The 27,069-nt window shown below is 38.7% G+C and overlaps 1 protein-coding gene across 2 annotated transcripts; it reads left to right on the top strand.

The window, feature by feature from the left end:
• Positions 1 to 1,141: 1,141 nt before the first annotated feature.
• Positions 1,142 to 27,037, top strand: LOC133610406 (catechol O-methyltransferase domain-containing protein 1-like). 2 transcript variants are annotated; one of them, XM_061966620.2, is made up of 7 exons: positions 1,142 to 1,253; positions 7,952 to 8,073; positions 8,151 to 8,256; positions 18,487 to 18,605; positions 18,804 to 18,858; positions 26,463 to 26,596; positions 26,681 to 27,037. In XM_061966620.2, the coding sequence occupies exons 2-7, from the start codon at positions 7,972 to 7,974 to the stop codon at positions 26,831 to 26,833; spliced, it is 669 nt and encodes a 222-aa protein (XP_061822604.2). In that variant the 5' UTR covers positions 1,142 to 1,253; positions 7,952 to 7,971; the 3' UTR covers positions 26,834 to 27,037. The 2 variants fall into 2 exon arrangements, with proteins under 2 accessions (XP_061822604.2, XP_061822603.2); XM_061966619.2 differs by lacking the exon at positions 1,142 to 1,253 and adding an exon at positions 3,010 to 3,151.
• The last annotated feature ends 32 nt before the right edge of the window (positions 27,038 to 27,069 follow it).

Raw genomic sequence — 27,069 nt, 5'->3', positions numbered from 1 at the left:
ATGTAACAGCAGAAACTAAAATGTTTCACGGTACAAACGAGCACAAACAAATGGCTGTGTTATTTTAGCATTTGCAATAATAAGGGGGGCCACCTTCACACCGGTCAAATGTTCTGCCGTTGGCTAAAAAAAGTATTTTATTTTATAACATTTCCTGCGAGAGGTGATCAAACAGGATATGGCAATGTGGCCTGACACGTTTCCAAAGCATAAAAACCGTGCACGGGCATGTGACCTCATAAAAAGTGGAGTACACACAGTAGACCAGAGTGTGCCGGTCTATAAAATCAAATCATGCCAACAGTGTTAGACATTATTGTGACATACCAGACCACGTCGTGTGGGTGTTTCTCTGCAGACGAGAGGCTCACTCGGCCTGAGGCCAGCGCCACACCTCGGCGACATCCTCCACTCCTGTTTGGACAGCCTGGGAAGCAGAGAGCAGACATTATCTTGATTGGCTCCTTCAGAGGGTCAAAACACATCCCTCAGTATGATTCTGTATACGTGTGCACCACTGCAGACAACCATTAAAAAACATTTAATTTCAGGCTATTTTAAAAGATTGAGAAGTTGTTTCTATTGGGCACTGTACTTGTTTTTATTGAAACGTTTTTTTTTACCTATTGCATGTTTTTGTGTTTATGTTGTAAGTTATTTGTGCTTTTAACTATAGTGTGTGACTGCTATTGTTTTTGTTGCTGTTATATGTATTTATGAAAACTGTTTTTGCTGGCCTTGTAAAGGAGATTTCCATCTCAATACATTTTTACCTGGTTAAATAATAGAAAATGATTTTTTTTAAATTAAAGTTTTTAGAACGTTTGTATTGATGTCATTTTAGTGGTAAGAATATGCCAAATGTGGCCAGTGGGTGTTGACATTGTCACTGTCATTCCTTCATTCATTCATTGGATTTACAAACGATTTCATTGAAGAAACAACACTGCCATCTAGTGGATAAACACCTTTATTGCAGCTCAGTGCATACAAAAAAAACAGGTTTTTCTTCTTTTAAAAACACAATCTCAGCTCTGTTTACATCTATGTGGCTTTGAAATAAACAATGCAACCACTAAATATATCTGCACAAATCAATGTTTTGGAGTATAAAAAATGTTATATAACTAAAATGGTGGCGCTTTAACGGTGCTTGTCATGTGACCACACAGCCTTGCGGATGTTTATCAAGGTTCACTAGAGGGCTGGAATTCAGAGAGGCCAGCAAATCCCTGATACACAACGAGTAGAGGGTAAGAAAGGTGGCTATTATCACTATCAAGGATGTTTCTGTTTATTTGTTCCGCGTTTGTTTATACCACAAATGTCCTCATACTGCGGGAGCACATTGAGAACTCGTTCAGTTGCGCTATTTCGTTGCAAAAAAATAAAAGTTGTTATGGTAAGGTAAGAACAAGCTGTGCGTCTTTACGCAGCAGTACGGTAACAGGTCCCACATAACTAATACTGACGTCATTCCGGAAGGCTACCCCTTAACGTTAACACAGCGGTAAGTTTGTAGGCTAATTCAAAATGCACGTTGCAGTGGCTCTTAACGTGTGTTTTTTTTTTTTTTTTTTTATTTAATACATGGTAGGGCGGTTGCAGAGGTGGGTAGAGTAGCCAGAAATTGTACTCAAGTAAGAGTACTGTTACTTTAGAGATTTATTACTCAAGTAAAAGTAAGGAGTAGTCACCCAAATATTTACTTGAGTAAAAGTAAAAAGTATGTTGTAAAAAAACTACTCAAGTACTGAGTAACTGATGAGTAACATACACACACATATCATATATATATATATATATATATATATATATATACATATATATATACACACACACATATATATATATATATATATATATATATATATATATATATATATATATATACATACATTGATATATACAGTATATAATTTATATTTATTTTTTTTGCCGTTTTTGTTTACATGTTTATAGTGTTTTAATGAATATACATGCATGTTTAACACATATAGATTCCTTTCTTTCATGAAGACAAGAATATAAGTTGGTGTATTACCTGATTCTGATGACTTGCATTGATTGGAATCAGACAGTAGTGATGACAAACGTCCACGTTTTCAAATGGAGGAGAAAAAAAGTTCCTCCTTTCTGTCTAATACCACATGAAAGTGGTTGGTTTTTGGCATCTTATATGTCCAGCTTCCATATTCGTTTTTATACACTTTACAAGAAATACATTGGCGGCAAACTCCGTAGCTTGCTAGCTTGTTTGCGCAGGCTTTTAGAGACTCTTATTTTGAAAGCGCAGGCGCGATGGAGCGGCACTTTTATTGTGAAGACAGGAACTGTGCAGTCAGTCTTTAGGCTTTTGAAATAAAAAATGGTCTTTTTTCCTTCACACTTTTGATTGATTGATTGGAACTTGTATTAGTAGATTCAGATTGCACAGTACAGTAGATATTCCGTACAATTGACCACTAAATGGTAACACCCCAATAAGTTTTTCAACTTGTTTAAGTCAGGTCATGTGACCCCTGGCTCTGTTTGATTGGTCCAACGTCACCAGTGACTGCATCTGATTGGTGGAACGGAGTGAACGTCACCAGTGACAGTATTTGTTGAAACGCAGGCACTATGAAGGTCTGTCTGACAGACCAAAACAAACAAAGCGTGCATTAACAGATCGATAAAAAATAGTAGCGAGTAGCGAGCTGAATGTAGATAAAAGTAGCGGAGTAAAAGTAGCGTTTCTTCTCTATAAATATACTCAAGTAAAAGTAAAAGTATGTTGCATTAAAACTACTCTTAGAAGTACAATTTATCCCAAAAGTTACTCAAGTAGATGTAACGGAGTAAATGTAGCGCGTTACTACCCACCTCTGGGCGGTTGTTGTCAAGTCATGGTGATGTGCTGGCTTTTTTTTTTTTTTTTTTTTTTACGCGTCGTCTCTATTCGCGCAGTTACGGTAAAAGGGCGGCCTCATGTGTGGCGACTCTTGGTGACGTCATTCCAGTGAAGCCTCGCATGGTCCGTCCGCTCAGGTCATTTTTTTATTATACTCCAATTTAAAAAAAACAAACATGTCTTTTCGGAACATATCCAAAGAGACGCTGGCTGGATCGGTCACGTTGGGATTCATTTTCGTAGCGGGCTATTTTCTCAGTAAGGACAGAGACTTTTGCTATTTTTTGACTTCTACTGCTTGAAGTGCTATTGTGCTTATTAGCTTACAAGAGAGCGTCACTATTGATTATGCGCACAATGTATAGTTTAACAAGAACGATGTCACATTTGAATGCGGTATGAGTAGTTAACTTATTGGTAGAGGAAGAATGCATGTAAAAAAAAAACAGAAAGTAACCACAATGTTTGCTATATACAGGTATATATATATATATATATTTCTTTTTTTTAATTTTTTTTTGGGGGGGGGGGGGTAGATAAAGATTATCTATAAATAAATAAATGGGTTGTACTTGTATAGCGCTTTTCTACCTTCAAGGTACTCAAAGCGCTTTGACACTACTTCCACATTTACCCATTCACACACACATTCACACACTGATGGAGGGAGCTGCCATGCAAGGCGCTAACCAGCACCCATCAGGAGCAAGGGTGAAGTGTCTTGCTCAGGACACAACGGACATGACGAGGTTGGTACTAGGTGGGGATTGAACCAGGGACCCTCGGGTCGCGTACGGCCATTCTTCCACTGCGCCACGCCGTCCCCTATCTATGTATTTAATATTTGTTTACTTACTATGGTATATTATTTTTTTTATTTATTCACTATTCTGTTACAGAGAACAAGGAAATTGGATAAAATTGCTATGGTGTGAAAAGGGGTAGGCTTAAATAAGCTCAGCTTCTCCCTACTCCTTTTCGGACGTGCTGTAATGAAACAACTGGAAATATATGATGCATTACATTGTAGCGTATGCATGTTCAAAATAAACTGAAACTGTTATATGCTTCACTTCACATAAGTGAAGTGAAGTATATTTATATAGCACTTTTCTCTAGTGACTCAAAGCGCTTTTACATAGTGAAACCCAATATCTAAGTTACATTTAAGCCAGTGTGGGTGGCACTGGGAGCAGGTGGGTAAAGTGTCTTGCCCAAGGACACAACGGCAGTGACTAGGATGGTGGAAGCGGGGATCGAACCTGGAACCCTCAAGTTGCTGGCACGGCCCCTCCACCAACCGAGCTATACCACCTATAAAGAATGACAAAGGTCCCATATTATACAATAAATGACCAAATAAATATCAGGACCCACAATATTGTATTGGACCTGACAAAAGTAAAGGCACGTGATCGGGTCATGATGCTGGAGTTTTGCCGGTATAAAATTACTGTGCGTACAGTATGTTGGTTTCGTGTGTCTGTAGCTTTAATGCTAATGAGCCGTTTTCGACCACGCCTTTTCTGACTCCAAAAAATGGCTCGGCTGTATTCTTTTTTTTTTTATGTATATATTGTAACGACAAAATCGACACGACTCAATACATACAACAACGTAACGTTAAAGAGCGGGACGAGGACAAAAATTTTGCACATTTAAAAAAAAAATTAAATCACATGCACATAAGTATTCACAGCTTTTGCCCACTACTTTGTTGATGCACCTTCGGCAGCAATTACAGCCTCAAGTCTTTTTGAAGGAAGGATGCCCATGAGCCCACTTTTTTCTATGCGTTTTTTTTATTTTCATGACTATTTACATTGTAGATTGTCACTGAAGGCATCAAAACTATGAATGAACACATGTGGAGTTATGTACATAACAAAAAAAGGTGAAATAACTGAAAACATGTTTTATATTCTAGTTTCTTCAAAATAGCCACCCTTTGCTCTAATTACTGCTTTGCACACTCTTGGCATTCTCTCCATGAGCTTCAAGCACACCTGTGAAGTGAAAACCATTTCAGGTGACTACCTCTTGAAGCCCATCCAGAGAATGCCAAGAGTGTGCGAAAAAGAAATCAGAGCAGAGGGTGGCTATTTTGAAGAAACCAAAATATAAAACATGTTTTCAGTTATTTCACCTTTTTATGTTAAGTACATAACTCCACATGTGTTCATTCATAGTTTTGATGCCTTCAGTGACAATCTACAATGTCAATAGTCATGAAAATAAAGAAAATGCATTGAATGAGAAGATGTATCTAAACTTTTGGCCTGTACTGTATATTTGGAAAGATTAAAAAAAATAAATTACATTGTCGGTTATTTTGTGTGGAATTTTGAGGACAAAATGTATCTATTCCATTTTGGAATAAGGCTGTAACATAACAAAATGTGGAAAAAGTGAAGCGCTTTGAATACTTTTGGGATGCACTGTATGTGAGCTACTGCGCCAGCGTTACAATCACATTTTACCAGCGATATCATGCGAGGTTAGCTCGTTTGCTGGAGAGACAAAAGATCACACTTTCAGCTGATACAAGTAGGCAGGGCTTTATTTTAAGATGTGTAGCGAAGCGTGCGCTGGGCGTAGACACACAGATCTACCTAGGGGCGGGTCAGAGGCGTTAACATGTCCCTGAGGAAGGAGCTTTTTCCTTCCTGTCATGATGGAATGAAAACCCAGAACTTTTGACTGCTGGCGTCAAAAAAAAAAAAATTATGCAAGATAGGGGACCTATAAGATAATATTTGCGATTAGTTGCACCAAAGTTTCCCTTGTCCAGTGTTTTTCAACCTTTTTTGAGCCCAGGCACATTTTTTTCATTGAAAAAATCCAGAGGCACACCACTAGCAGAAAACATTAAAAAAAATTAAACTCAGCAGCTGATATTGACAATAAAAAGTTGTTCTCGCAATTGTTGGATATGAATTCAAACCATAACCAAGCATGCATGACTATAGCTCTTGTCTCAAAGTAGGTGTACTGTCACCACCTGTCACATCACGCCGTGACTTATTTGGAGGTTTTTTTTGGTGTTTTCCTGTGTGTAGTGTTGTAGTTCTTGTCTTGCGCTCCTATTTTGTTGTTGATTGTCATGTCATGTACGGATGTACTTTGTGGACGCCGTGTGCTCCACACACTGTAAGTCTTTGCTGTCGTCCAGCATTCTGTTTTTGTTTACTTTGTAGCCAGTTCAGTTTTAGCTTTGTTTTGCATAGCCTTCCCTAAGCTTCAATGCCTTTTCTTAGGGGCACTCGCCCTTTGTTTATTTTTGGTTTAAGCATTAGATACCTTTTTACTTACACGTACCTCCCGCATATTGTGATTAGGGATGTCCCGATCCAGGTTTTTGCACTTCCGATCCGATACCGATATTGTTTTTGCACTTCCGATCCGATACCGATACTGACCTATCCGAGCATGTATTAAAGTTTAAAGTTATTTAGCCTACTTAGTTGTCAGAATCATGTTGAAAAGGGTTTTAGTACTCTTGATAACAACTAGCCAGCTGAATTAGGGGAGTTTGAATAATACACAATGGTTGGTAACAAGAAACTGACCTGTTTATTCAAGGATAAACACAAAATAGACAAAATTATACATGACAAACAGAAATGGCATCATTGAACTAGGGCTGGGCGATATGGCCTTTTTTTAATATTGCAATATTTTAAGGCCATATTGCGATACACAATATATATCTCGATATTTTGCCTTAGCCTTGAATGAACACTTGATGCATATAATCACAGCAGTATGATGATTCTATGTGTCTACATTAAAACATTCTTCTTAATACTGCATTAATATATGCTACCGTACTTTTAAACTTTCATGCAGAGAAGGAAATCACAACAAAAAAAAAATCACTATTTTCTTCATACGGTGTTGATGTGGAAATGTTTGCCTCGGCATTTTGATGGTGTGGACGTGTGGCACCGAATGGAGATAAGCGTCTCGACAGACGTTACAATATTTGAACAATGATGACGAAAACTGTTTTCTCTGTCGTGTCCGTGTGTCGAAAATTGTTATGCGCTTATTTTTTTATTTGATTTTGTGCGTGGCATAGATTTGCTGTGCGCAATTGCACAGGCGCGCACCTTAGAGGGAAGGTTGCTCGCACGGCTGCGCTAGCATCACAGCTAACGTTAGCCATGCTGCTACCTCTCTGCTCGGGGAGGGCGTATACGTATGTGACGTATGTCGTGACAGTATGTGACGTGTGTAAGAAGGTGCGCTTGTCTGTCTGTGAGAGGGAGAGACAGGAAAGAGTGAGAAGAGCCTGTCGTGTAATGCCAGCAGCTAATAGCAACTGCGTGAGAATCCACAGACCTGTGGATGTGTTGAAGGTGTGCTGGAAAATGCGGAACGGAAATTGGGAAGCAGCAGAAAAGTGGAATGTATTATTTAAATCGGTGCGTTGGAAAACACGGACCAGAGTTTTTTTTAAACTGGATCTGGATCGGCATTTTCCCATGCCTTGCCGATACGCATTTTTTTGCAAATATCGGCTGCCGATCCGATCCAAATATCGGATCGGGACATCCCTAATTGTGATCATGAAAAACCATGTTCCCGAGATCTACAAAGCAATTAGTTACCTGCTGCCACCTACTGATATGGAATCAAATCAAATCAAATCAACTTTATTTATAGAGCACATTTAAAATTTACCACAGGGGTAGCCAAAGTGCTGTACAATGAACAGGTTAAAAGATAAAACGAGTACCGAGCAAACACAACACAAACAGAACACGATAAAAAAATAAATAATTAATGGAAGAGTATTACACGGTTACTCTGCCGATCTCTAGACAGCACAGACACTCAACAACAACACATCATTTGCAGACTATAATTACTGGTTTGCAAAAAATATTTTTAACCCAAATAGGTGAAATTAGATAATCTCCCACGGCACACCAGACTGTATCTCACGGAACACTAGTGGTTGAAAAACACTGCCCTAGTCAACGTCCACTTCCACTCCACTTTTCCAATGTATTGCCCTTTCTGAGCATGTTATCGTTCATTTCTGGCCTTCAGTGAAGAGAAAACCGTTCAGAATGATCTCCAAAAGTCACTGCGGCGGCAAAAATGACCCGCTGATGCAGTACGTCCTCCGTCACTCCATGAGGGAGCATCCCGCCTTGGCCAAACTCAGAGAGGTGAGCAATGTTTTATTGTCAGCGTTATCTATATCAGACATGATCGCGTTTTATGGCGTGTGCGTTTGTGCTTTCAGACGACACTGGCGCAGAACGGCAACCGTATGATGGTGGCCTGTGAGCAGTCGCAGTTCATGGCCAATTTGGTCAGACTGATCAAATCCAAGAAGGCCATAGAGATTGGTAACGTCACAATTTCATCATTTTTGCTGCTAAAAGAACTCACTCACCATTACATACTTAATAGCTCTCTTTCTTAAAGGGGAACATTATCACCAGACCTGTAAGCGTCAATATATACCTTGATGTTGCAGAAAAAAGACCATATATTTTTTTAACCGATTTCCGAACTCTAAATGGGTGAATTTTGGCGAATTAAACGCCTTTCTAGTATTCGCTCTCGGAGCGATGACGTCACGTTGTGACGTCACATCGGGAAGCAATCCGCCATTTTCTCAAACACATTACAAACACCGAGTCAAATCAGCTCTGTTATTTTCCGTTTTTTCGACTGTTTTCCGTACCTTGGAGACATCATGCCTCGTCGGTGTGTTGTCGGAGGGTGTAACAACACGAACAGGGACGGATTCAAGTTGCACCAGTGGCCCAAAGATGCGAAAGTGGCAAGAAATTGGACGTTTGTTCCGCACACTTTACCGACGAAAGCTATGCTACGACAGAGATGGCAAGAATGTGTGGATATCCTGCGACACTCAAAGCAGATGCATTTCCAACGATAAAGTCAAACAGACCCCCAGGAAAAGAGAGCGGATGAGGGTATGTCTACAGAATATATTAATTGATGAAAACTGGGCTGTCTGCACTCTCAAAGTGCATGTTGTTGCCAAATGTATTTCATATGCTGTAAACCTAGTTCATAGTTGTTAGTTTCCTTTAATGCCAAACAAACACATACCAATCGTTAGAAGGCGATCGCCGAATTCGTCCTCGCTTTCTCCCGTGTCGCTGGCTGTCGTGTCGTTTTCGTCCGTTTCGCTTGCATACGGTTCAAACCGATATGGCTCAATAGCTTCAGTTTCTTCTTCAATTTTGTTTTCGCTACCTGCCTCCACACTACAACCATCCGTTTCAATACATGCGTAATCTGTTGAATCGCTTAAGCCGCTGAAATCCGAGTCTGAATCCGAGCTAATGTCGCTATACCTTGCTGTTCTAGCCGCCATGTTTGTTTGTATTGGCATCACTATGTGACGTCACAGGAAAATGGACGGGTGTTTATAACGATGGTTAAAATCAGGCACTTTGAAGCTTTTTTTTAGGGATATTGCGTGATGGGTAAAATTTTGAAAAAAACTTCGAAAAATAAAATAAGCCACTGGAAACTGATTTTTAATGGTTTTAACCCTTCTGAAATTGTGATAATGTTCCCCTTTAAGTAGGAAAAGTATGTCCTTAAATAGTGCCAGAAGCATTCATTTAATCAAGTGACAATTAGGGGTGAAAGGGTTTAATTAAGTGGCAACAAATGCATTATAATTAGATTGTTGATAAATGGCGTTTTGCGAGCAGCAGAGGTGATGGAGAGTTGGGCTACTCTGCCTCCACCCTGAGGCACAACTAACTCCTCCTGGCGGCATCATTTTCCTCCATCTGACATGGAAACTGGAGTTTAGAGCATTTAGAGAAAGGGAAGATTATTTTTTCCACACAAATAATTAAATATGGGTTTAAAAATATACTGAATACTGTGCCGCCCCTTCTCAAGTTCTTGTTTTAACCCTTGTATGGTGTTCGGGTCTGTGGGACCCGTTTTAATTTTTTTATTAAAATAAAAATGATACAATTAATTAATTTTTCAAACTGAGACTCACTGACTTTAGCTCATTTTCTGTGAAGAACATATATCAGAATACATATTTAATGACCACACACCATACACCCCCCCCCTACACATTTCTATTACATATAAGATGTCCGGGTCCACTGGACCCGGGGCTAATAGAAGTGTGGAAATTGATGTTCTGTGTACCACACACACACACACAGCAGGCCTAGACAGGAGGAGCACAGAGTGTAGGTACACAGAACATCAGAGGGTCAAATGTGCGAGAAAATGAGAGCAGACAGTGTTGACAAACAATGTTGCAACCTTGTGTGGGAACCGCATGTGCAGAAACACAAAAGAAGAATCCCTGTGGGATGCAGAAACTGGCAGAGAAATTTTCCGTGCAACGTTCATATTGTTGTTACTCAGCCAGCGTTTGTGGGTCTGATGGACCCGTTGCATTTTGTGGCTTTTAATGCCTCACAATCAAACACTTTTATGTTAAAATCCTGAACAGATGTTTATTGGGATAAGGTAAACATCGTTCAGTATTTTAACATAAAAGTGTTTGATTGTGAGGCATTAAAAGCCACACAATGCAACGGGTCCATCTGACCCACAAACGATGGCTGAGTAACCACAATATTAACATTACACAAGGGTTAACATACTCCCCACTTAAATGTTTAAGACCATCAAACACATTTAAATGTTCAAGAAAATCTCCTCAATTCCCCCCAAAAATGGATTAACTGGCTGGAATATAAAGACAATCTAACATACATCCATAAACGTGGATGCATATGCAAAAGTGCAATATCTTTACAGTAATCTATTTATTTATATCTGCACCTTATTGCTTTTTTATCCTGCACTACCATGAGCTAATGCAATGAAATTTCGTTCTTATCTGTACTGTTAAGTTCACATTTGAATGACAATACAAAGGAAGTCTAAGTTTAAGTCTAAGATAACCAAAATAAACAGAAAATGCAGTTTTTAAATGATTTAATGTTTTAAGGGGAAAAAATACATCCAAACCTACGTACGTAAAATATTAATTGCGCCCCTTTATTAAATCATGAATTATCTATGGCTAATAAACTATTTTGGAAGTCTGAGTTCAGTTTCACTAACACACGCAAACCTGATTACCTCCAAACCTGTTCAATCAGTCTGACAAAATTAAGTCGGCCAAAGGATCTCAAAAAGCTGCAACAAAATGACATGATCCAAAGTAATTCAAGAACAGATGAACAATAAAGTAATTGACATCGATCAGTCCGGAAAGGGTTACAAAGTCATTTCTAAAGCTTTAGGACTCCAGCGAACTGCGTTGAGAGCCATTATCCACAAATGGAGAAAACATGGAACAGTGGTAAACCGGCCTACAAAAATGACCCAAGAGCACAGCGACGACTAGGTCACAAAGGAACCCAGGACAACATCTTTAAAAAATGCCTCAGATAAGTCAGTATTCGTGACTCAACCATTCGCAAGAGACGAGGCAAAAATGGCATCCATGGCAGAGTTCCGAGGCGAACCCCACTGCTGACCAAAAATAAACTTAAAGGCTTGTCTTACTTTTGCAAAACATCTGAATGTTTCCCAAGACTTTTGGGAAAATATTCTATGGCCTGGTAGTTGTGTGTCTTGTTACATTTGGCGTAAATGTAACATAGCATTTTAGAAAAAAAAACATAGCAACAGTCAAACGGTGGCGGTAGTGTGATGGTCTGGGGCTGCTTTGCTGCTTCAGGACCTGGACGACATGCCATAATCGATAGAAACCATGACTTCTGCTCGTTACCACAAAATCCTGAAGGAGAATATTCGGCCATCAGTTTGTGACCTCAAGAACCTCAAAACACACCAGTGAGTCGACTTCATAACGGCTTAAAAAAAACAAATGAAGGTTTTTTCGGAGTGGTTTAGTTAAAGTCTGGACTTGAATTCGATTGAAATGCTGTTGCATGACCATAACAATGCTCAAAAACCCTCCAGTGTTACTGAATTAAAACTAATCCGAGAGGAGTGGGTCAACATATCTCCACAGAGATTAAAGACTCATTGCCAGTTGCTGCTGAGTTTGGCCCAATGAGTTAAGGTTAGAGAGCAATTACTTTTTCCACGCAGTACTAGGTAGCTTTGAATTAGGGATGTCCCGATCCAGGTTTTTGCACTTCCGATCCGATACCGATATTGTTTTTGCACTTCCGATCCGATACCGATACTGATCTATCCGAGCATGTATTAAAGTTTAAAGTTATTTAGCCTACTTAGTTGTCAGAATCATGTTGAAAAGGGTTTTACTACTCTTGATAACAACTAGCCAGCTGAATTAGGGGAATTTGAATAATACACAATGGTTGGTAACAAGAAACTGACCTGTTTATTCAAGGATAAACACAAAATAGACAAAATTATACATGACAAACAGAAATGGCATCATTGAACTAGGGCTGGGCGATATGACCTTTTTTTAATATTGCGATATTTTAAGGCCATATTGCGATACACGATATATATCTCGATAATTTGCCTTAGCCTTGAATGAACACTTGATGCATATAATCACAGCAGTATGATTATTCTATGTGTCTACATTAAAACATTATTCTTCATACTGCATTAATATATGCTACTTTTAAACTTTCATGCAGAGAGGGAAATCACGACTAAAAAATCACTATTTTTTTCATACGGTGTTGACCTGGAAATGTTTGCCTCAGCATTTTGATGGTGTGGGCGTGTGGCACCGAATGGAGATAAGCGTCTCGACAAAGGTTACAATATTTGAACAATGATGACGAAAACTGTTTTCTCTGTCGTGTCCGTGTGTCGAAAATTGTTATGCGCTTATTTTTTTATTTGATTTTGTGCGTGGCATAGATTTGCCGTGCGCATAGGACGCTTGAGCAGTGCGCAATTGCACAGGCGCGCACCTTAGAGGGAAGGTTGCTCGCACGGCTGCGCTAGCATCACAGCTAACGTTAGCCATGCTGCTACCTCTCTGCTCGTATGTGACGTATGACGTGACAGTATGTGACGTGTGTAAGAAGGTGCGCTTGCTGTCTGTGAGAGGGAGACACAGGAAAGAGTGAGAAGAGCCTGTTGTGTAATGCCAGCAGCTAAAAGGAACTGCATGAGAATCCACAGACCTGTGGATGTGTTGAAGGTGTGCTGGAAAATGCGGAACGGAAATTAGGGAGCAGCAGAAAAGTGGAATGTATTATTTAAATCGGTGCGTTGGAAAACACGGACCGAGTTTTTTAACTGGATCTGGATCGGCATTTTCCCATGCCTTGCCGATACGCATTTTTTTGCAAATATTGGCGGCCGATCCGATCCAAATATCGGATCGGGACATCCCTACTTTGAATAGTTTTTTTTTTCTTTATTGGTATAATCACCACTTTAAAACTGCATTTTATGTTTACTTGGGTTGTCTTTGTCTGATATTTACATTTATTGATCTCAAACATTAAAACGATACAAAAAAATAAGAATTTGAGAAGGAGGCAAATACTTTTTCATGGCACTGTATACATCCATCCATCCATTTTCTACCGCTTGTCCCTTTTGGGGTCTCGGGGGGTGCTGGAGCCTATCTCAGCTGCATTCGGGCGGAAGGCGGGGTACACCTTGGACAATTCGCCACCTCATCGCAGGGCCAACACAGATAGACAGACAACATTCACACACTATATATAGTGTATATTACAATATAATGCAGTGACACTGTACCTCAATTTAGGAGTAGGACTGCAAGATTAATTGACATCAAAAATACATTGATGTTGTATTTAGTGCCATTACATAACCGCAGGATGCTGAATTTTTTTTTCTCCGCCGTCACCAGCATTTGAGTGACAGACATGTTCGTCATTCAGAATTGTTGAAGCTCGCGTTTCTTCATCTCTCGCTTCAAACAGGGAGAAAGACGTCTCCCTCTGTGCATCACTCTCAGCACCTGAGCGTGTTTACTTGACAGTAGAATTAACGCTCTATCCAGTCATTCACAATCTTTGTCTCTGTGAGCGTCTCAGTGAGCGACTCAGCGAGCTCGCGCACACAGGAAACATGAGGAGAGCCATGCGACTCGCCAGTGAGAAGTGTTGCAAAGTAACAAAAATTAGGAAGAAAAAAAATGACACAGCCAAATGTCCCGTTGCGGGAATATTTCAGCTTCAAATCGGATGGGCAATATGAGCCCATCAACATGGACGAACAAGCGAGAATGCCGTGATGACAACAAACAAAAAGAGAACGTCCAACCAAAATGCACTTTAAGATAGATATTCAATATTTATTTAAGGTAAATTTTCTGCTTACATAAATGAGTCCTTTTTATTTTTGTTTATTTCTTTACGATAAAGTTATTTACCTTACAATTACAGTACAATGGTAAGCAAGTCTACAGCAATGTGGAATAAAAGCGTATTTTCTTTTGAATGGTTACTTGCATTATTATTATATACTATGATTACATAACATTATAAACACTATAGTTTATCGGTTATTTTCTTCAGTTTAAGAGCATGCTGTAGACCAGGGGTCACCAACGCGGTGCCCGCGGGCACCAGGTAGCCCGTAAGGACCAGATGAGTAGCCCGCTGGCCTGTTCTAAAAATAGCTCAAATAGCAGCACTTGCCAGTGAGCTGCCTCTATTTTTTTTTAAATTGTATTTATTTACTAGCAAGCTGGTCTCGCTTTGCTCGACATTTTTAATTCTAAGAGAGACAAAACTCAAATAGAATTTGAAAATCCAAGAAAATATTTTAAAGACTTGGTCTTCACTAACTGACAAAGAAACAGATAACAGATTTGGTGTCCAGTTCAAAGTGTGACATGATTTATTTAAAAAATTGAGAGTTGACTTTTGTATTTTACATGAGTTGTTATTTGTACAAACATGGTGCAAAGTAATTCATGATTTGTTAAAAAATGTTAGTGGCTAGCTAGTTAAAATTGGATATTGTGATTTCACAAGACTGTCTTAGAAGTGATCATTTGAAAATGTTCAATTTGAAAAATGTGCACTTAGAGAAAATATAAAAATAAAGTGTTGCATATTGATATTTATCTGTTTCTATATATATTTATTGTGAGAAATCATTAAGATGATCAGTGTTTCCACAAAGATAAATATCATTAATTATTAATAATAACATAGAGTTAAAGGTAAATTGAGCAAATCGGCTACTTCTGGCAATTTATTAAAGTGTGTATCAAACTGGTAGCCCTTCGCATTAATCAGTACCCAAGAAGTAGCTCTTTGTTTCAAAAAGGTTGGTGACCCCTGCTGTAGACAAAAGCTCTTGAGTCTCTGCAAAAAGCCAAATATTTTATAAAGTAAATGACTGCGTATTGTTGTAATGTGTAGCACCTTGAGACAAGATTACGTCAATTGACAGTCTAGACCAGAGGTTCTTAACCTGGGTTCGATCGAACCCTAGGGGTTCGGTGAGTCGGGCTCAGGGGTTCGGCGGAGGTCAAAACACACCCGACTCATCGTGTAAATAAAAACTTCTCCCTATCAGCGTATTAAGGATACGGCAACAGCAGAAGTCAGACCGATTTGCAGGTGTGTAATTTGTTGTGAGTTTATGCACTGTGTTGGTTTTGTTGTTTGAACAAGGTGATGTTCATGCACGGTTCATTTTGTGCACCAGTATAAAAACATGGTAACACTTTATTATGGGGAACATATTCGCCATTAATTAGTTGCTTATTAACATGCAAATTAGTAACATATTGGCTCTTAACTAGTCATTATTAAGTACTTATTAATGCCTTATTCAGCATGGCCTCATTATAACCCTAACCCTCTAACCCTGACCCTAACCCTCTAACACTATCCCTAACCAAATAACTCTAAATTAAGTCTTTGTTACTTAGAATATGTTCTCCTGGTGTCCAAAAAAACCTCTAAATTAAGTCTTTGTTACTTAGAATATTTTTCCCATACTAAAGGGTTACCAAAAACATATAACTTTGTCTTGAATTTGAAAAAAAAACATTTTATTTTTCACTTAAGAAGGGTTCGGTGAATGCGCATATGAAACTGGTGGGGTTCAGTACCTCCAACAAGGTTAAGAACCACTGGTCTAAAAGTAACATGTCTTTCTTCACTCGTTATTTTTGCTGTTTATGCATTTTTATGTATAATATATGGAAATCGCAAATGCAATTTTGGAAAGAAAAATCGCAGTTACGTTTTTTCTCAAAATCGTGCAGCTTTACTTAAGAGTGTTTTTCTCTTGGCTAATCGTAATGCTTTTTGTTACAAGCAAAAATATGAGTTAGTCATTAGTTGGTTTAGAAAATGCCACAGTGAACCCTGTAAGATCTGCCTAAAACATCTGGGGCCGTATTTATCAAGCGTCTTAGAGTGCCATTTTACACTTAAGTCCTGAGAATTTGCGAAATTTAGTCCTACTCTCAAACTTAAGAATAAAAGCTATTTATCAACTTTCTTAAGTTAAGAATCACTCTTACTCTCCCCGATATTTAAGAGACCTTCAGAGGTGTCCTAAGTGGTTAGGAGTTGCCAGCGGGGGATGGAACTGAGGCGAGACAGACGTGCGCGAACGTTCAGGGAGCGGAAGGATGTCCTGGCTTGACGAGCAGCTGATCAAACGGTATCGTTTAGACCAGGGGTGCTCACACTTTTTCTGCAGGCGAGCTACTTTTCAATTGATCAAGTCGTGGGGATCTACCTCATTCATATATATCATTTATATTTACTTATTTATGAAATATATGTTTTTGTAAACAAGTTAAAGGTGTTTAATGATAATGCAAGCATGTTTAACACATATAGTTAATATTGTTAAAAAAAATTAAAGGTGTTTAATGATAATACAAGTATGTTTAATACATATAGTTAATATTGTTAACAAGTTAAAGGTGTTTAAAGATAATACAAGCATGTTTAACACATATAGTTAATATTGTTAACAAGTTAAAGGTGTTTAAAGATAATACAAGCATGTTTAACACATGTAGTTAATATTGTTAACAAGTTAAAGGTGTTTAAAGATAATGCAAGCATGTTTAACACATATAGTTAATATTGTTAATAAGTTAAAGGTGTTTAATGATAATACAAGTATGTTTAACACATATAGATTCCTTTCTTTCATGAAGACAAGAATATAAGTTGGTGTAATACCGGATTGTGATGACTTGCATTGATTGAAATCAGACAGTGGTGCTGATAACGTCCGCATTTTCGAATGGAGGAGAAAAAAAGTCCTCCTTTCTGTCCAATACCACATGAAAGTGGTTGGTTTTTGGCATCTTATTTGTCCAGCTTCCATACTCCTTTGTATACACTTTACAAGAAATACATTGTCGGCAAACTCCGTAGCTTGCTAGCTTGTGCACGCCAGCTTTCTGAGACTCTTATTTTGTTAGCGCAACTGTGCAGTCGGTCTTTGGAGTTTTGACGACAGGTACGGCGCCAGAGTCTGTTGAAATAAAGTGTTTCTCGCCTTCCAGTCGGTAATTTTAATGAGCTGGCAGCAGCCAGCGTCATCTCAGAAGACCCTCGGGTGCCGTGAATGTCAATCAAGTGACGAAAGTGACGTCATAGTGAAGATTTATGATCGCTCATTTTTAGGACTATTTTTTTAATGCCTGGCTGGTGATCGACTGACACACCCTCCGAGATCGACCGGTAGCTCGCGATGGACGTAATGAGCACCCCTGGTTTAGACAGAGCGGGTATTATTTTTGTCACAGATTTAATAAGGGGCGTCATCTCATCAGCAACATCACACAGCAGAACTAAAGGTCATAACAATGCTTCGATATCTCGCCACTGGGAAAATTAATTGGAAAGAAAAGGAAACATTTTTGATTCATTGCCAATATTGTTTGTTTTGTATTATTTTGTAGTTTATTGTCAAAATATACATTCTCATTGTCCACTTAAATATTTCTAAGATATTTCTTTATTCTTAGACAAGGGATTCCCTTCCGTGATTGGTCATTTCTATGGACACAGAAATGACGTCACCTAAAATTCCGTTTACGGCACATCGTAATGTCGTAATTCAGCTCTGAGTGTGACACTTAAGATTCAGTCCTACACTTCGCTGAAAGTGTGAGTAAGACGCTTGATAACTAACTTTTAAGTGCAGCTTTCAGCGAAGAATTTCTTTACTCATAAGTCAACTCTTAGCAGACTTCTTACGAGTAATTCTAAGACCCTTGATAAATACGGCCCCTGGTCTTACTCGCTAGCATTAGCTTAAAGCTAGAGATCGACGTAACTGTTTGCCAACCACGGGAAGGAAGAAAGTGAGGTTTAATGACAGTGCTGAGAAGAAGTGGATGACATTCATTGAATTAAACAAAGAAATGATCAAAAACATGACCAAGCGTGTCGCCAGCTGGGCGAGGCAAATCGAGCGTATCACTGCTAGTCTGCACCATAAAGTCATAAAGCCAGCCAAGAATGTTGTGTGGACAACATTATTTGTGCATTGTCTGAAGAAACATTTAATGGGAAGAGAGAACATAAACCTGCAAATAAAGCCAACAAATAGGAGACTTAATTGTTTTTCAAACTACAATGTGTGGCGTTGAATAAACATAAGTATCTCTCACATTGTAGGAGTGTACACTGGGTACAACACGCTGAACATGGCCTTGGCGCTGCCCGAGGACGGTGTCGTGGTTGCGTGCGACATCGATGAAAACTTTGTCAATGTGGGCAAACCCTTCTGGAAAGAGGTACGTCAAAAACACTATTTGACTAGGAGTAGACTCATGGTCATCTGCTGCAAAATGTTGCTGAACGCAGAACTCGATTCATTAAGTGACTGCTTATGATTTTCCCATGGTTTATTGGAAATCCTTAAAGGTTCACCTTGTTGTCCACTTCTCATTGTTTGTGCAAAAATCCTAAAAATTACTATGATTTCTTTGCAGGCAGGGGTGGAGAAAAAGATTGATCTGCGCATTCAGCCGGCGCTGAACACACTGGGTAAAGTTATGCACTTGGATCAATACATTTAAAGGGGAACTGCACTTTTTGGGAATTTTGCCTATCGTTCACAATCATTATAAGAGACAAAAACACACGTCTTTTTTTTATTTTATTTTTTTTACAATTTTAAAGATGATAAAAAAACTTGAAAGATGGGGCTAATGGGAGTCACCGTTGTAGCCTTCAAAGTCCTCTAAAACAACTTCAAAACCCTCCAACGTTTTGTATACACACTGCAAGTATATATATAATGTAGTAACCGTCTCGTTCATAACAATATGTAATATGTCCAATATTTACCCTATTTTGATCATTTTAAATCATTTCCGGGACTGATTTCTTTCAGGCATTGATTTCTGTTTCCATAGCAATGCACGTCTGACTTCTGGCAACAACTTGTGTTCCTACTTCCGGAATTAAATACGAGTGTGTGTGCTAATCATGGCAGACTTAGTAACACAGTGGTCCCCAACCACCGGGCCACGGCCCGGTACCGGTCCGCGGACCAATTGGTACCGGGCCGCACAAGGAAAAAAAAAAATATATATATATATATATATATATATTTTATTTTTATTAAATCAACATAAAAACAATATATACACTATATATCAATGTATATCAATACAGTCTGCAGGGATACAGTCCGTAAGCACACATGATTGTATTTCTTTATTTTTTTTAAATTTAAAAAATCAAAAAAAAATCACCCATATATATATATATATATATATATATATATATATATATATATATATATATATATATATGCATGCTTTGGAGCCCCTGCCTCGAAAGAAAATGTTTGCCTTGGTGCCTTTCCAACTTGCCTTGGTGCCCTAAAATATGAGCCCTGCTTTAAGGCAACTTGCCTTGATCTTAAAAAGTCAAAATTCGAGGCCTGCAATAAGGATACTTTAACGAGAAGTCAAGAAAGCTAAATTCTACGAAAATAATGAGTTGTGTGAAAAAAGTTTGTTGTTTCAGGAATTTCTGATTGAAGTTAAAAGGAAGTAGCGATGGGTGTTATGGCCCAAAATCCTACTGTATGGAGTCGTGATTACAAGCTACATTCACAGACAGTCCCATTATAATGTGTTTATGAGGGGAAACAGGGAGCGCCAAATCTATTTGTTGTGGACCCCCACAAATAAAATGATGTACGGGAAACGTTGCCATGACAATACCGCAAATTTTGGTATGCATCCACTACCAAGTAAATACAGGGCCAGTTTCGCTGATAACAATACATCTTGACTTAGTTTTTCAGGATCATTAAATTACTCTTTTGATTTTTGCCGTGAATTTGTCGATCATGACTACAATCAAAATAATACAGGATTTTTGGGGCCCAAAATATTTTTCATCCATCCATTCATTTTCTACCTTTCTACAAACTTGTTTGTGAACAATTAATGCCTGGGCGATAAGTTGATTTATTCGATAAATTCAATTTTTTTTGTTGCTGACAATTTAAAAAAAATAAATGTTTTTGTCCTCAGGAGCTTCCATAGCTTTCCCCTTACCGGTAATTCCATAGCAGAGATTCACACACCTAGCAAAACACAGCGAATGCTAACGCAAACAAGAGCGAGCCGCTTGTTCCAAAAAAAAGAAGTGTTGTCAGTGGTTTAGATTTGCGGCAACAGGTGAAGAACAATTGACTACACGCTGCAAAGTTTGTTTTAAAAAAGAAGCAGCACAACAAACTTATTCAGGCATCTGAAAACAAAGCACATTGCTAAGATGTGGTGCACATACAAAGGAAAAGCCTGCGTTTATCCACTTACTAAAACTATACAGTCATCCTAATGTTCTACTTGATTATTTGCATACAATGTACAATACTACATTTTCATTTACAGAGGTACATTATTCAAAATATAGTTTTTAAGTTTGCACTTTATAGATTTCAATAATTTATTACAATTTAGTATGTTTTGATTAATTGGAGTTTATTTATTTGCATGTGATGTGCAATGCTACATTTGTTTCCAGGCGTATCTTATTCAAGACAAAGGTTTTAAGTTTGCACTTTATTAATCTCAATGTGGGACATTATTTGCATGCGATGCTATATTTTTGTTTAGAGAAGAGTTTTATTCAAGACAGATGTATTGCCTCCCAGAGGAAGCTCTTAATTTAGTTCATTGAAAAATATTACATAAAAAGTCAAATTTAGATCTGGTCTAAAACTAACATTTTTACTAATTAGAATTTTGCTAAAAAGTAAGATGCGGTGTTTCAGTGTCATTTCAAACTACTGCTGTGTGATTAAATAAAAGCAAACATTGTTTTGAATTATCTCTGTCATTTGTATTCATTGGTTTCTTTAAAAAAGTGAAGAGCTTAGAACAATTTAGCAATTTATTAAAACAGTGGCCATCAACAAAATAATGTTCTTACTCCCATTAAATTACATCCAATTGTTAAGCTAAATAAAGTCAGCTGAGCAAAATAACGGTTGGCTCTCATTCAAGTCCTTTGGCTCTTAGCCCCTAAAACAGTGGTTCTTAACCTGGGTTCGATCGAACCCTAGGGGTTTGGTGACTCGGCCTCAGGGGTTCGGCGGAGGTCAAAAACCCGACTCATCGTGTAAATACAAACTTCTCCCTATACGGCAACAGCTGACTGATTTGCAGGTGTGTAATTTGCTGTGAGTTTATGCACTGTGTTGGTTTTGTTGTTTGAACAAGGTGATGTTCATGCACGGTTCATTTTATGCACCAGTAAAAAAACATGGTAACACTTTAATATGGGGAACATATTCAACATTAATTAGGTGCTTATTAACTTGCAAATTAGTAACATATTGGCTCTTAACTAGTCATTATTAAGTACTTATTAATACCTTATTCGGCATGGCCTTATTATAACCCTAACCCTGACCCTAACCAAATAACTCTAAATTAAGTCTTTATTATTTAGAATATGTTCCCCTAGTGTCCAAATAACGTCCTTGTTACTTAGAATATATTCCCCATACTAAAGTGTTACCAAAAACATATAACTTTGTCTTGAATTTAAAAAAATAATTGTTTTTAATTTTTCACTAAAGAAGGGTTCGGTGAATGCGCATATGAAACTGGTGGGGTTCGGTACCTCCGACAGGGTTAAGAACCACTGCCCTAAAACCATGTGGGTGTCCAAGAACTTATGCACTGAAGTTTGTAAACATTATATAAATATATAAACATTATAACGATAGTGATAAAATACAAAAAACAGAGAAGAATTAAAAAATATCGATCTCAACACGCTAGTATCAATGTGGCACTGATCCTGCCATTGGTATCATTGTATCGGTCTTTGGATGGACCCGCCCACCCTCTTTAATGAGGTCTGAATGGCTCAAAAAGGTTGGGGAACTGATTATTTACAAGCAATTGCACACGATAATAAGGCACATAATATATATATTGTAATATTCCAGGAATGTAGGCTCATACAACTTCTTAGTTTGTCTTGTCTTTATTGCACAAGATGCAATACAACCACAGAACAAACCCCAATGTGCCTCTCCACTCTTTTCTTATCATTAACGTCACTTCCCTATCTCTCCCCGGAAGTCCCGCCCCCCAGTCAAAGTAATTGGCCAACACCCCGTAGCCAGCCGCTACATTATATATCCATTTCTACCGCTTATTCCCTTTGGGGTTGCGGGGGGCGCTGGAGCCTATCTCAGCTATCTATATATATATATATATATATATATATATATATATATATATATATATATATATATATATATACGTGTCTTAATAAGGTTATCCAAAAAATAGTGCTCGATACCGTAGTAGAGCGCAATATATGTATGTGTGGGAAAAAAAATCACAAGACTATTTCATCTCTACAGGCCTGTTTCATGAGGGGTTCCCTCAATCATCAGGAGATTTTAATGGGAGCATTCACATACCATGGTTTATATAGGGCACAGAGTGGGTGGGTACAGGCTGGCGTAGGGGCGTGGTGATTGGCTCATGTGTTACCTAGGAGGTGTTTCCGTCTGTGGCGGCATGCTGTTACAATTTCGCTGCGCTTGTTGAAGGATGACAGGTCTGGACGGTAAATAATAAACAGTTTCTCTTTCAAGCATAGGTTGCATCTATTATTACCACTATTGTAAGGTGTGCTGGATGCAAGAATTTGCCATGTTATTGAATATTCAACATTATTGTCTTTGAGGTCCCAAATGTGTTTGCTGAGTTCTGTGGTATTCCGCAGGTTTTGGTTCCTGAAAGAAGCCTTGTGATTGTTCCATCTGGTTTTGAATTCTCCCTCGGTTAATCCTACATATGTGTCGGATGTGTTAATGTCCTTGCGTATTACCTTAGATTGGTAGACAACTGATGTTTGTAAGCACCCCCCGTTGAGAGGGCAATCAGGTTTCTTTCGACAGTTACAGCCTTTGTTGGTTTTGGAGTCGCTCTGTCCGGGGGCCGACGGCTCATTTGCAATTGTTTTGTTGTGGTTTGAGATGATTTGTCGTATATTGTTCATACAGCTGTAGCTCAATTTAATGTTGTTCTTGTTGAATACTTTTCTTAGGGTGTTGTCTTTGGGAAAGTGTTTGTCAATCAGATTGAGGAATTTGTGTCCAATGTTAGTTGAGACGTTTTTGCTGTATGGGGGGTTGTACCAGATGATGTCGTTTCGTTTTCTGTTCTTTTTTGGCTGGTTTCCTGGCGTGGGTTCATAGGTGAGGGTGAAATTGTATCCGCTTTCATCAAGGGCTTTTTGGTACGGGGGGGTTGCTTGGTCAAATTCAGCTTTGCTAGATGACAGCATCGATAGCCTTTTATTAATTCCGGTAGGTATTCTTTTCGTGGTGGTGGGTGGGTGGTTGCTGTCATGGTGCACGTATTGGAGTGTTGTGTTGGGTTTCGTGAATGGTTGGTAGCTGTTATTTCTCAGGTTGAAAGTGACGTCAAGGAAGTTGACGGTTTGCTTGTTGGCTTCAATCGTGATCCGTAGGCCGTTCTCTTTGAAAATTTGGCATATGCGCTTCTTGGTATTCTCGCTGCTCCTTGGCGAGGCGCGACACACTGCCAGTCCGTCATCACGGTAAATACCAAGGTTCAGATTGAGGCTAGCGAGCTGGGAGAGGAGGAAACTCCCAACGAGTTCACACGTTTCTGCTCCGTCAAAACTTCCCATAGTGACGTCAAATGTTGCATTGTTCTTTTTTTGCCATGGTGTACTGTTGTGGATGATGAGTTGTCTACCAATCTAAGGTAATACGCAAGGACATTAACACATCCGACACATATGTAGGATTAACCGAGGGAGAATTCAAAACCAGATGGAACAATCACAAGGCTTCTTTCAGGAACAAAAACCTGCGGAATACCACAGAACTCAGCAAACACATTTGGGACCTCAAAGACAATAATGTTGAATATTCAATAACATGGCAAATTCTTGCATCCAGCACACCTTACAATAGTGGTAATAAAAGATGCAACCTATGCTTGAAAGAGAAACTGTTTATTATTTACCGTCCAGACCTGTCATCCCTCAACAAGCGCAGCGAAATTGTAACAGCATGCCGCCACAGACGGAAACACCTCCTAGGTAACACATGAGCCAATCACCACGCCCCTACGCCAGCCTGTACCCACCCACTCTGTGCCCTATATAAACCATGGTATGTGAATGCTCCCATTAAAATCTCCTGATGATTGAGGGAACGCCCCCTCATGAAACAGGCCTGTAGAGATGAAATAGTCTTGTGATTTTTTTTCCCACACATACATATATATATATATATATATATATGTATATATTTATAAAACATTTAAAAGGACAGTGTCGTTCTATCATTATGATAATTCATGCAATTATACTAACCGTACTGACGGAGTTTCTCAACTTCAAGTGACGTCAACATACAGGAGCTATATACAGCTGCTTTGTTAAAGCCAATTAGCTAGCGCAGGTGTGCCTATTTAAGTGTCTGGTAACGTTTCCTTGCCTTTAAATTAACATTTAGGGACAATTTATTCCAAAAAGTACTACATGGAAGCATGAACTGATACAGGCAATCGTTGCTTTTTTTTCCAAATGCAATTACACAAAGCTAATTAAAGACGTCGTCCCTAACATTAGTCCTAGCTAGCGCGCTACGAAGGTAATAGCTACCTCTGAGATTTTCACCCGGCATTTTTTTTTCTCTCGATAAAATAAAGAGTTGAGTGGTTGTTTTACCTGAATTTGAGGTGTTCCACTCGGTTAGAGGCTTCACGGGAGGGCATTTTTTTCGTGGCGTTTAACAAAAAGAGCGAGCTTTTTTTTTTTCGACTTCCGGAAACAAGTGTGGCGCCAAATGCTCAATGCAGTCACGGGGATGATGACGTCATATATAAAGTGGCGTGTTCTGTGTAGTTCAATTGCTTGGTTTTAATACACTTATATATCATTTTGTACAGGTTGTGTGATTGTTGTTGTTTTTTGTATTGAATTTGATTGAAACTTTTGTTAGTAGATTGCACAGTATAGTACCTATTACAATTGACCACTAAATGGTAACACCCATACTTGCCAACCTTGAGACCTCCGATTTCGGGAGGGGGGCGTGGTTGACGGCGGGGGCGTGGTTAAGAGGGGAGAAGTATATTGACAGCTAGAATTCACCAAGTCAAGTATTTCATACATATATATACATCTACATCCTGAAAATATGCAAACAAAACTGTGTTTAGATAATTGATACTTGAAACTTGCATAAATAAATCTTAATATAACATAACTTGGCTTCTGAGAGCTTCAAAATGTAATGAATAAAATGCTAAAGTTGTTGATAAGCAAGCAATTATTTTAATAATTAAATATGGTCATTTTAAATGAATGTGTGAATGTGAGTGTGAATGTTGTCTGTCTATCTGTGTTGGCCCTGCGATGAGGTGGCGACTTGTCCAGGGTGTACCCCGCCTTCCGCCCGATTGTAGCTGAGATATGCTCCAGCGCCCCCCGCGACCCCGAAGGGAATAAGCGGTAGAAAATGGATGGATGGATTTTAAATGAATTATTATGATCATTTAAAATTATTTCCAGTATGTTTATTTTAATGTATAATTCTATGGTTGGATGTAATAAGGAGTCAGAAAAAATACAAATTAAAATACAATTAATTTTGATGTTTTTAGCAAAATATAGTAAAAATGTATTTAGTTTTTTTTTTTTTAATTAATAAATATATTTATTTTTAGGTAAGATAAACATAATACAATTTATCTCTAGTCTGGATGATTTAGTTCTTGTCACCCTGTTGTCCTCCCGTCATAAAAAAAAGGCTGTCCTCACTCAAGTCCGCATGGAGCTGGAGGGGGCGTGGCCTCCAGCTTCGGCTGAAAATCGGGAGATTTTCGGGAGAATATTTGTCCCGGGAGGTTTTCGGGAGAGGCGCTGAATTTCGGGAGTCTCCTGGAAAATTCGGGAGGGTTGGCAAGTATGGTAACACCCGAATAAGTTTTTCAACTTGTTTAAGTCGGGGTCCCCGTAAATCAATTCATGGTAATTCATGGTTCTATTTAAAATGGCACAGGGGTTTGACCAAACAATCATTTAAAACTTAAATTGAAATTGAGTGTCTTTTTTTCCAGATAACCTCTTGGCTGCTGGCGATGCTGAAACTTTTGACTTTGTCTTCATTGATGCTGATAAGGTGAACTATGACCCCTACTATGAAAAGTCCTTGAAGCTCATAAGAAAAGGAGGCATCATTGCCATCGACAATGTAAGATATAAAAGTTTTGTTTTTTTAATTAAATAAGTCAAAGCATGCAGTAAATGACGGGTGTCAACTTTCCTGCTTGTGCAGGTGCTTTGGGGCGGCAGGGTCCTGCAGCCGGCCGCCGATGACCTGGACACGGTTGCCATCGACAAACTGAACAAGAAGCTGCACCGAGATGCTCGAATCAATCTGAGCATGCTCACTATAGGAGACGGCCTCACGCTGGCTGTGAAATTGTAGTCCATTCAGTGCAATTGTGGGTTTTTTTTGTTGTAGAAAGTACAATCCATAGAATTAATTACTGAGGGGTTTTTTAACTTCATTTTGCCTCTCTTTGTTGACTCAACAAGAGTACATTGCCTCAAAAAGCATGTCTCCAAACAACTGAGATGTCTTAAATATTTTTGTATTTTGATTTAGGATTAAATTTCTACAAAACCTTGATACATGCTTTTTTGTTGAACAGCGGCGTGAGT

This window comes from Nerophis lumbriciformis, linkage group LG11 (assembly GCF_033978685.3).
Source record: "Nerophis lumbriciformis linkage group LG11, RoL_Nlum_v2.1, whole genome shotgun sequence".
Classification (NCBI taxonomy): domain Eukaryota; kingdom Metazoa; phylum Chordata; class Actinopteri; order Syngnathiformes; family Syngnathidae; genus Nerophis; species Nerophis lumbriciformis.
The sequence above is the reverse complement of the archived record's forward strand: the minus strand, read 5'-3'. Positions and strand labels throughout refer to the sequence as shown.

Coding starts and splice junctions, on each gene's coding strand:
- LOC133610406 (XM_061966619.2), top strand. CDS start 3,070: ATGTCTTTTCGGAACATATCCAAAGAGACGCTGGCTGGATCGGTCACG. Junction 8,257..18,486: donor CAAGAAGGCCATAGAGATTG/GTAACGTCACAA, acceptor CTCACATTGTAG/GAGTGTACACTGGGTACAAC. Junction 26,597..26,680: donor GCATCATTGCCATCGACAAT/GTAAGATATAAA, acceptor CTGCTTGTGCAG/GTGCTTTGGGGCGGCAGGGT.